This window comes from Scleropages formosus, chromosome 8 (genome assembly GCF_900964775.1).
Source record: "Scleropages formosus chromosome 8, fSclFor1.1, whole genome shotgun sequence".
Classification (NCBI taxonomy): domain Eukaryota; kingdom Metazoa; phylum Chordata; class Actinopteri; order Osteoglossiformes; family Osteoglossidae; genus Scleropages; species Scleropages formosus.
Genome location: NC_041813.1, coordinates 24,680,784 through 24,693,127, shown reverse-complemented (window position 1 = coordinate 24,693,127; position 12,344 = coordinate 24,680,784). Strand labels below are relative to the sequence as shown.

At 36.3% G+C, this 12,344-nt stretch overlaps 1 protein-coding gene across 1 annotated transcript in view; it reads right to left on the bottom strand.

Moving 5' to 3' along the window:
• The window catches only part of naaladl2 (N-acetylated alpha-linked acidic dipeptidase like 2), a 188,751-nt gene that overhangs the window by 29,046 nt on the left and 147,361 nt on the right, over positions 1 to 12,344 (bottom strand). The window contains exon 11 of the mRNA XM_018757073.2: positions 8,727 to 8,870. Within this exon, the coding sequence (XP_018612589.2) occupies positions 8,727 to 8,870 (144 nt within the window). The remainder of the gene's footprint in view (positions 1 to 8,726; positions 8,871 to 12,344) is intronic.

Below are 12,344 nucleotides of genomic sequence, written 5' to 3'. Positions count from 1 at the left end.
ATAGAACAAGAAGTAACCAGTACCCAAAGCTATCCTAACTTCAAGCAACTGCTGCACTTGTATAATAATCAGGGTTCTGAAATGGGCACCAACACATCTCTCCAGCTCCATGGAGAACACCACTATCAGTCACATCTGCTGAAGTGAAACAGGGATGGAACTAACTTCCCTAATACTTTCTTGAAATAAGACAGTAGCATCTGAGCGACTCCTTCGTTTTATTTTCTAAATTTATTTCAATTTTTAAATTCCAAATTTTTGTTTAAAACCTAGCCTTGGTCACCTAAAATGTCAATATTTCAACTATATAGTTTTTTCCTCCGCAGTCACAGTATCTGTGAAGCCTGAAAAGACATTCCAATGAAATCTGCCTTAATTGTATAGAGCACAAAATGTATGGTATCATATGTTGGTTTGAGCTGGACTTTTTCGAAAGCAGCCAATCAACAGGAGAAGGTCATATATGTAAAGCACAGAAGAGAGTTTCACCCAACACAAAACCTAATATATTTCCCATTTATCAACAACTGTTTGAGCCTGCTGAATTGTTACAACCAACAAACACTTCTGAAGTATTTCAGTCCAGAAGGAAATCTAGGTAATAGTTTCCCTTGAATTAAAAAAAATAATATACAACTAGATAGTTGACCTACGAAGACTATAACCAATGAATATGAACATAAATATCCAAGTTTACAAGAAATGGAGTTGTTTACAGTTTAAACATTATATGAAAAATACTAGAAAATATAACACACCACACAAAGAATGAAGCAGTGCAGTAAATGTCACACCGTATCTAATAACCCAGAGTTCCGTTTAGGATAACACTCCCCAGGGTCATTCATAACCACTGACTTTAAAAAGTAAACATGTCCAAGCAATTTACATCCAACCCATAACTCCTTCACTCAACCAGATGTTCACCCTTAAACTGGACCGGAGAAAAAACAGCCTCGGTTCTGACACCTTTCTTTTACAGAGCAGATGGTGTATGAGCTGAAGGTAGTTTATCTATGATGTTCTCTCCCAACAGCAGGAGAGAAACCAAATTATTTTCTTAGCCGCTTCAGGACTTCTCAGCATGCAATCACGTTGTAGTCACCAAATACCTTTAAATTAACAATCTTAACAGGACCTGGGGTAAAATAAACTGCTTGTACACTGACTTGAAATAATTTAATCTGCTATATAATGTGTGTGTATGGAGGCAAGAGGTTCTGTGCTCCCTTGTGAACATTATCAGTCTGACGGCTTTTTCATAGCGCTGGATACCAATGCAGGATTCCTAGACACAAACTGCTCAGAGCACCTGGCAATACCTGTCTGAGATTTCTAAGAAATGACGGAATGGCATGTGGTGTGATAAGCGGTCCTTCTCCAAGTACTGAATGAATGAACATATGAATACACACTTTCCTGGAGGCAGTTCAGCATGCTCTCTGCCCTGAGAACTGGATTCTAACTGCCCTGAGAACTGTTCTGGTGAATTTATCAGCGTTACAACCATTTAGACCACTGCACTGGTACGCAGAAGTCACTGGAGGCAGTAGGTTCGAATCACACCTCCTGCTGCGAAGTACTTAGCATGAATTGAAAACGTCTGAACCATTACTCACTCTAGTCATCATGTCCTTAGACTGATTTTTTTCCCCTCTTTTTGTGCACATGACCTCTACTCTTTCCCCTCAACAGTAACATTTTTAATTATTGCAAGCTGCAGCAAACTGTCAAAAAATTATCCGTTTATGCAAATTATTCGTTTCAGGAAGTGTGTGTGTGTGTTTCAGTTCAACCCTCATCTGGTTGCGGTCACAGGCCTATTTGTGAAAATTTGACCAATTTCAACTTTCCAGAAATCTTTAGTGAAAAATACACACACACACACACACACACACACACACACACACACACACTTTCAGAACCGCTTGTCCCATATGGGGTCACGGGGAACCGGAGCCTACCCGGCAACACAGGGCGTAAGGCTGGAGGGGGAGGGGACACACCCAGGACGGGACGCCAGTCCATCGCAAGGTACCCCAAGCGGGACTCGAACCCCAGACCCACCGGACAGCAGGACTGTGGTCCAACCCACTGCACCACCGCACCCCCTAGTGAAAAATAATTTACTATAAAATTAAATTGCTAGGTAAACTAATGTTTGATCCTTTTAATTTCAGGTCACTGTAATAAATGTAGTAAATGTATGCTAAGCACTATTAAATCAGTCAAAGAAATTGCCACATTAAATTAAGAAAATGTGCAAACTTTTCAGCAAAATTTGGTATATACATCTTAGCAACTTTTGTATCTATGTGAGCTTAAACTATTGTAAAGCAGAATAAAATTGCATGTTTAAATAATTTCCCATTTATTTCACTATATCAATTCATATACTTGCAAGTATATGCACAGATAACAATACTAACTACTACAAAACTTGAAGAACTCGTAATTCATTCATAATTCATGGATGTACAAATCATTGGCTTTCTACAGAACAGTTTTCAAACATCTGTAATAGCTCAGTGAGAAATATAACTAGTTTGATCTGAATCTCTGCAAATAGTGCAAACCATTAAATATGCATTTTTAAATTGTGCTTGAAGAACCTATTTTACTTCATCTATAATGTACAACACAGTGGGTTAATGAGACTTGGACCCTGAGCAAAAGAAAGGGAGGAAAAAAATTCTTCCACCTCAAAACACAACCAGGGGGAAAAAAAAAAAAAAGTTCTTAGTTACCTGAGCTGCAAATTATATTTATATTAACTATATAAAATACTGCACATTAACATTTATTCATTTAGCAGACGCTTTTCTCCAAAGCGAAATACATCTCAGACAAAAATACAATGAGTGCATTACATCAACTACTCTTTCTCCCCACTACTTTTCTTGTACCTTAAGCAAACCACGTGGCCTACATTCTTTCGGCAAAATATTCTTCTGCAGAAAAATTTTTCATACTGTAAGCTGCGAAGAAGAAAAATGAGATGAAGAAGAACAACAACAAACTGAATGCTGCTAAAGTAAATATATAAATTTATGTAATTATGTAATCAATTATCTTTCACATTTACAAATGTTGAAAATAAAAACTACTTTAAAAAAGCTAAAAAAACAAAATATAAACATTCAGAACAAAAATTATTCATCCAATGATCCTACACGGACCATCTAATCCTCAAGAAAGTGTAAATAGATGACAGCTGTGTTCAGTGGTTTTCAACACTGGGTCTATATGAGTGATTTCTGACTTAACTCTCACGTTTTCTTTTTAAATGTAGTTATTAAAAGATGTAAAAAATCTTTTTAAATTTCTTGTAAAAGTTACAGAAAGTCTGCCTTTATTAATTTGGTCTTTCATGTATTTTATATCTGTAAAATTATATTGCCAGCATCAAAGCTAGGAAAAGAGAAAGAACAAAAATCAATACCCAAGGCATGTCACAAGCAGACACCAGCCTACTTTACACTCATTCAAAGTGGTTTCCAAATGAGGTCACTTACATCTGGCAAAGCCAGATGGCGGAATACAGAAGTCTTGGACAAGACGGAGTAAACTGTCAATTCAGCAGAGAAGATCTGCGGACAAACCCATCTGATCCCATACATCAGGGACATCCGTGTCTTCTTTATCCAGTGGTGACAGCTGTGGCATCGAAGTAGATTAGTTGTGTGAACGCTACTAACTCACAATGCTGCAAATAAAAAGGTCTGCTAGACCTCATCTGTAATTAAACAGATTGGAAATGGTGACAAATCAGCAGGCTGAACCATATTATTAGAGGTCACAAATGTTAAATGTATTTTCACTGTCAAAGTAAAGAGTGAAACAAATTCAGTTTACCATGGCCATCTGGTAGGATCTTTGGTGGGCAATAAGATTCATGTCTGGAAAAGTTCCATAAAACTTTCAGTTTGAATTAAACTGCCTCTCTAGTGTTGTGTAGATGCACGCTCCTGCTACACTGCCTACAAATAACAGACTTTACCAGAATTATTCTTATGGGAAGATATCCTTTATCTACAGCAACTGCCACCATATGGCTGTGATTACAAAAAATGAGAGAATCAAATGATGGTGCTTAAAAATCAATAATGAAAGCATAAAACCTTTAACCTGCCAAGACCTACAGTGCATTTTGTTTAGCCTAAACAAAAAACCAGTCCCTCTCCAGATGGTCTGCACATCTGTCTACCTTGAGTTCATAGAGCTACAAAAGGTCTTAAATTAGACCCAGGACTTAATAAATAATAAAAAGAAAAAAAAAAAAGAAAAAAAAATTAAAAAAATATATATATGCACACACAGCTATCAAATTACTAATATTTTTTATGTATAACTGACTTTTTTGTCAAATTAAACTCTTAGTCCAAGTTATTCCTTTGATTTCCTAGTAGTGAATACTACCAAGTCATATACTTGTTCAAAGGACAAACTGACAATGAAATAAAACTGCAGAGCTTACTTCAGAACCTGCGGCCAAACCCAGGTCGTCTGAACCCACAGAAGCTGCATAAAAAATGAAGCGGGGAAAATGCTTGAAGCAACAGTGTCATTTCAGATACAAAGGCGCTGAGTGGGACGAATCCTGGAGGTATTCTCAGTGGGGGAGTTCTACCCTAGGAGACCTACGCCATGCTGCAGTTCACTAACAGCTGGATGCTCTAATTCACGTTGACATGTCAAATGCCTGGAGAGGGTTACATTCACACTTTAAGGCACACAATATCACACATGGAATGCTTGGCCAGGCACATTCGTAGAATAATACATATGTACAAGCAAGGATGAATGCAGTTATGAACATGTTTTTGATTTTATTAAAATAAATTAAATCTATCCATCAATCCAATTTTAATATCCCCTTGATCAGGGTTGTGGTGATCTGGAGCCGATCAAATAAAATAAAATAAAAAACAAAGTACATTCAGCCAATTGTTTATCTGCGGATCCTAGACAGATCTACCTCCAGTAGTCAGAAGACAACCAGGAAGTTTATATTTAGTTGTACTGAAAACAATTTCAAAATTTTCCTTGCTCAATTTTCATTTTGAAGGTGGAACTAGGGAACCATCTAAAACCGATCCATCTCATTTACTGTGAAGGAGAAGTAAGAAAGAAAACACTGCACACTTTAAATTTCAGTTGACCAAACTGCACAATGAGAGAATCAGTGATTGGGGGCAGGAATTGCACTTTCAAGGACAATGCCTTACCATTTAACAGATATGCAAGGAAAAGAGGGTGTTTTGAATGAAACAGGAAAAGAAAGACAACTGAAGGTATGATGCAATGTTGACGTGCTAGGAAAGAGCAGAATAGTTTGGGAAAATAGAAACCAAAAAACATCTAAAGGACATTGATCACCAGATAAAGTTCCTTTTCGTCAGTAGAAGCCAAAAGAGGCTTTTGAAAGAATACTAAAGAGAAAGGAATTAAACTGAATAATACTGGGTATATTGTAATTGTGAGGAGTACAAAGAACAATAATGACTTTAGTCTTTGCAGAGAATCTTGCTAGATCATGGCAAAATGCACTTTTACACACAGTTGTACATTGCTTCAGAGACAATATCTAGTTCTGACTGAGGTGACTACTAGGACTAGACTATTCAACAGATGGTTGTAAATGACTGGATACCACTTTTTCCGGAACTGAAAGTTAATATTTTATATACTTGAGAAATGTGTACCAGTGTGGTGATTTCAGACAAACTCTGCTTTGATAAACATATCTCTCTATCTAAGTTTTTTGTCTCTTGTTAAAGGCATTTTTTTTTTTTTTTTTTTTTTTAAAAACTCTGAGATGTACATTTCTCTGGAGACAAGCATTTGCTAAACCAGTAAATGTGACTCAAGGCATTTGTAAGGCATGATGCAATACAAACTTTGGTTAGGATGGCCACTGTGACAATGGAACAATACAGAAACTTCTATCTGGGTCTTTTGGCATGGTTTCTAAAGACAGGACGGGCAGACAGACAATTCACCTTCGGACAATAAATACACATGGTTAAAAGTGGCACATGGACAGTTGGCAGGCAGAGTAAATGGACTTTCTGCAAACTTGTTTTCCTTCTGCCTATTAAAAAAATAAAGTAATAATAATCATGCTGGAATGTCATGAGCTAGAGTAGCAGAGAGCAGCCATAGCAACCTGATAAGCAGAGACTTTGCGCCAGGTTGAAGGTTATATAAATACAGGAGAACCTGGCAGAGAACCCAAGTCGAAAACTATAATGGGGAATTGGTCAGACTAGGAGAAAGTCATACTCTGAGTCTCAGAAATTTTCTGCAAAGTGGACACTGAAAGATAAGGCAGCCCATTCACAGCAATGTAGAGGAACCACACAGGCGACACTAAAAAGCAGTGGTGGGAGCCACAAACTGCAGAGAAAAGGGAAAATGAGGAATCGGCCAATGTCAGCATGGTAATGCAGGTGGGAATCCAGAGAAAAAGCCAAAGTGGAAGGCAGATAGGATGGTGACCAGAGTGAAGGCATCATGAGATGCAAAGAGCTCTAAATTCATAACAGGAGTGTAATGTGAAGTAGAATCAGTGCTGTGAGCAAAACACACTGCAGAGCCTTTTGGACAGATGGATACATTTTTACCAAGGCTAGGAGGCAGTCCAATAATCTCTCTAGAAATCCCATTTAAAATGGCAATCCTACCTTTACAGAGTTAGGGTTCTTGCTTTTATAGTACAAATCTGATCAGCCAGTAGACAGCAAACCATCTGTCCCAGAGGTGTCTGGGGTATTTTAGGACAGGGTAGTGCAGATGGCTTACTGACTTGCTCAATGGGCCCGTTTCAGATGGATGTGTTAAGCCTCCAGAGCAAAGGCAAGTTCACCTCGAAGTTCTCAGAAAACTGGCAATATGGCAAATGATACCCTTCAGAAAGAGGAAGTGGTTAACATTTCACCAAGAAAAAGATACAACGAGCGGGTTAACTACATTAATAAATGCAGCATATAAAAGAATGATTACATGTCCACAACTCAGGGTGATTATTTACAGGTTTAAACTTATAATAAATGTGAAATAACCAATCAAAGCACTCTGAAGCATATGGGGTATCAGATCATATTGTAGCCTGTGATTCTGCACACATACCGAGTCTAACACAAGCAGATTCTGATTGGCATCACTCCCAAGTTGTACCCTGCCTCATGTTCTTTGCTTCCAGGACTGGCTCTGGACCACAATGACATGCAAGGTACAAGCGGTCACTGACAATAAATGTATGAATGAATGATTTCATGTAGTGTAGCATCTTGCATAGTTCACTCTGGAGAGTGGACAAAAGCATTTGTTATGTTTGGCTCTATAATCAGATACTAAGCAAAGCTTTGGGCAGGGGTGTGTGTGTATATATATATATATATATATATATATATATATACACACACACACACACACAATTTAGTGATAATTTGTCACAAAATATAATCCATATGTTGATTAAATATTGATGCAAGTTTTAAAATGACAAAAAAGAATTGCTCCCATATCATCAATTCAAAGGTCTAATCCTCTGTTTCCTATAATCCAAATGTCAGGGTAAATGGGGAAAAAAAAAAAAGTATAAGATTAATACCCCTAACAACGAAAACAATGAACAACAACATATGAAATGGTTGCATTTCAATGGGATTTCCATTTTAATCTACTGCTTCCACAGAGCACCATAACTCCACTTAAAGGATTTTATGCTGCAACAGAGAATATATTATTTGCAGAAAATTGAATCCACCCATGCATATAAAGATTTTACTGTAAGGTCTGCTTTGCTGCTTCCATCTGCGCGATAGTGACACAGGCATGTACAAAACGGCATTGTACTGCTCTACGAGGACCACTTGCAAATAGAAAATACTCCACATTACACAAGTAGACCATAACAAATGGCTAAATAAGCACTGGCAAGTGTGTATTACCTACAGTAAACAAGATGGATGTGTGTTACATGGCTCCCCAAACACAAGCTTCAAAATGGAAACTGCAAAGAAAAATTTTTATTATTTTCAATATAAGTAAATAGAGCAGCAGGTGTTGAGCAAAATATTAAAGGTAGTTGTGTCTGATGTGCAGACAAATGATCTGCTGAATGCACTTCATTACATTAAATTCTCAGTGAAAGCAAAAGCAGCAAAGACACAGATGCTATTTGAGTCAGAATGAGCACAGCATTAAAGTTCCTCATTATAAGTGAAAGATCTAAAGGTGCAAAGACCTGAGAGCCTTTCTGCATACCAATACCTTGAATATCACTCAGAACAATACAGATATGAGAACACACAGTCAGCAAATTATGGTTTTACTGTAAAAAGGCAGTGTTAATGTTACACATCATGGTGAGCATAAAGCTAAACGAGCGGTCAGCTGTCTATCCTTCCACCCATCTATCATTATTATTATTAGTGTCCAGCTGTGTTCAGTGGATATTTGCCTTCTTTTGTATGAAGCTCTGAAGTACAGAAAAATCACTTTTTTCGTGATTTGCTTTCAAAAAACAGTCCTTAACAGAAACAACTCACGAAGACTGACATCAGATCATTTACGTGGTGGAACCAATACAACCAGTATTACTCAGTGAAGTGCAGCTAAATAAAAATGGACGGGGCCTGCTTGATATAATGCAACTTGAAAGGCCATCTACACAATGCAGTGAATTAAAATAAATGTGCACACACAACACATGAAGTTACCTTTCCTGCTGAAGTTTCTTGAAATGCAAATTCAGCAGTTGGGATGGCCAGATGGTTGGCAAAAAAGTTGACATCCCCTGAGGTCTGTACTGAGTTGACATTAGGTCCGGTGCAGTTTCCTCTTCTTGTGCAATTCAACAATTTCTGAAAGAAGATAGTTTTGGGGAAAGGGAAAAAAAAAAAATTACATTAGCTTCTGTGCATCTCTGTACAAACCGAGGGAAGATTCAGTGAATATTTACACTATTTTAAGAAGACTATTCTGATATCCAAAAGTGCAGTTAAACAAATCGATCAAAAAACAGATTAACCTGAAGACAAAGAGAAATAAATTTTAATAAAAAAAAAAAAAAAAAAACACAAAAACAAGGCACTGACCTTATAGCCTTACTCATAATACATGTGAAATGAAATATTGCTGTGTGACATGCTTTAAAAGGTCATAACTTGTGTGTAGTACTATGACAAATAAACAGTTACAAGCATGAGCTTCCATGACTAAGGATAATAAACTAGCACATTAAAGGAAAGAAATAATTACAGTATCTGCCGGCCTTTTGGCTTCAGTATGAAACAATTTACATGCAGTTAGTAAGCTCTTTGAATGCTCAGACAGACAATCACTGTCCTGCATGAATAGGCCACCGGTCAAACACTCTATGTCCTGTATTAGTTCTTTCAAGTGAGAAGATCCAAAAGAAGTAGTAAAATCCTTGATTGTGAATTGTGCTACACAACAGAAAAATACCTTTCAACTAAAATAAATAAATAATCTTGGTTTTCACTTTCAATAAAGTGCCACCATATTTATTTTATACTACTTACAAATACATTATTCACCACTGGAAGCAACAGAATCCATTATATGTAGAATTAAATTCAAAATTCAGGAGTGAAATGTGAGTTAGAAAAGTGGAAGACAGGATGAAAAGTAATTCCACACAATGTCCTGTAGGTAGAATCAATAGTTAATTTCTTTGTCTCTTTGCAACAGACTAAAATACTTTATATACTTGAGCTTAAATATTTCTGCAGCAAGTGTGAAGGCAGTAATATTCAATGGTAAGCTATCACACCATAGCATTTGCTTATATAGTCTTAGCACCTTTAACTTAGATATAAAGAAATGTAATATTTACTTAGTTGTTGAAGAAGGAACAATTTGAAAAGGGTTTTTAAAAAAAAAAAAAAGTAACCCATGCACAGCCAAAATGGGACAGAACACATGTTGGATTTATTTTATTGACTTCTCAATATTATTATGCATGATCATTTATGATAACCAAAGGAATGGTTCATTCAACAAACATTTGTAAATTATTCTCCACTCACTGAAAATTACACAAAGTTTCCATGCATAGTGAAATGTGATGTGAAAAGCTGTGATAGAGGCTAAAATTAGATTAGTTAAATTTGAGAAAAAAACACATGTAGGTCTCCAATAATGAGCTCTGCCAACTGCTTGCTTGATCCTATACTTTATTAAGTGTTGATTCTGAACTAATTAATAAGGCAATATTGCTGTAACTGCTTTTCCAGTTTGGGTATCGAGTGAACAAAATGTAGCTGGAGGACAATAAAAAATAAAGGCCTTCCTAAAAGCAGGCACCAAGAGAGCAAGGCTGCAAGACCCCGGCCCACCGTTAAGATGGTAAACATTTGAATAGGTGTTCCTTCTGACCATCCATTGTTAAGGTCAAATATTAACAAGTCATGGATTGTTTATTTTTAAAGCAATTGGCTGAGGAATAAAACAGGAATAAAACCAGTAACTCTCAAAAAGACTGCTCATAATCCGGGTCTGGTGGGTGAAGGTATATGCACTTATCTAGAAACACTAGTAACCATCTCTTTTTAATTACAAAATCAGAACAAACAAGGTAGAAAGAAAAAAAAATTATTCACCTTAAAATGCTGCCAGCTTCACTGGAATGTATTCATTGATCACATTTAGTTTTCATGGAAGCTAAAATTGTTTTTAGCAAAACATGTAAGAACTAATTACAAAAGGCTAAAATGAAGGCCCTTGAAAAATTTGTTGTAGTCCTGCCCCCAACCCCCAAAAAAGTTTAACAAGAAAGACAAAATAAAGCTACATTCTTTATAAACTGATGCAGTATTAAAGAACTTTGCAATTTAAATTTTATTCAACAAGCCATTATGGCTATTATAATAAACTGATTAAAAAAAAAAAAAGTCTGAACATTTTCTCAACAATCATGTCAAACATTTTTCTCCTGAAATCAAAAAAGTTAATCTGCTCCTATGCAGGACACATCCCTTATGTTATTGCTAATTACATATGTTCTATGACACGTCGGTGACTTGGGCAGGGTGTACCCTGTCTTATGCACTGTGATACCAGGACAGGCTCTGGAACACCGCAACCTTATAAATCGACATGTGAGAAACAAAAATGAATTAACGAATAATTATTTTGATGAACTCAGTACACCATTAAGTCTGTTCATAACTATAATACTGATCCAGTGAAACAAACTTGGCCAGTAAAGTACAAACCAAAGAGAGTAGGGGTCTAAGATAATGTACAGTGAAGGTACCCTGACTGTAATATTCATCTTTATTTCTGTTGTCTTTTGGTGAATAATAAATCAAGCATAGTAATATACTTGAAAAACACATGTCTATAGAATGCAGGTATGATGCTCAGGTATCAGCCCCAGTGAAAGGAAGCTGCAGAAACTTTTCAATAAACAAAAAAGTGAATGAACGAAAGAATGTTGAATGAATGAACGAAGCTGCACAAAATATGTATTTGATGGGGAGCATCTTCTCAAAATGTCTTATGTAAGTTATTTACTGAAATTATCTATTAACATTTGAAAAACAATATATTATTGGACTAAGAAATGATTGAAAGTAAACAAATGAATGCTCCAAAGCATAACTTTTAAAGAGACAAGAGACTCTCATTGGGTCAGTTTTATAGGGTTAGATAAACAGTCTTTTTTTTTCTTGTCACGAGAAACATTTTGTTGCACTGACATACAACTTCGGTCATCAGTTGTTTAGTTTTTTAATTAATGCTACTGCACTTGATTGCCTTGTGTTTTAATTGTTTATGATAATTTACTACTAGGGTATGCACACTGAATTCCAAATAAGAGAGCATTTGCTGAATTTGTTCCTTTTCTTTCTACAAAGTCACACAGTGAGCAGAAACTCAGGGAAGTACACATGTACAACTAATTATTTCAAAATAAGTTCATTTCAATTATTTTAAAGTCACCAAATGTATATGTGGGAGGGAATGTTTTAACAAAAGTGGAAAGAAACACAAATGCATATATCAGGCAGACACTAAAATTGGTTATTTCAGTGAGCTGGAAGGGAAAGGCACCCAAAAGATCATCTAAGAGCTCAAGAAAATTCTGACATGTTTCTTTTTACACTAAACAAGCTATGCTGACGGCAGCTAAAACCTACTTCTTCGCCTGAGTTATCTCTTTGAAAAGACCCACATGCAGGCATGAGATCATGCTTATAAAAAAAACTGAAAAGAAATAAATACCTTTCCTATGACTTATGAAACAACTTGTCAACTATTACAGCAGGGGAGACACAACATGAAACCTTTTAAGGTCATATGAGTGTTAT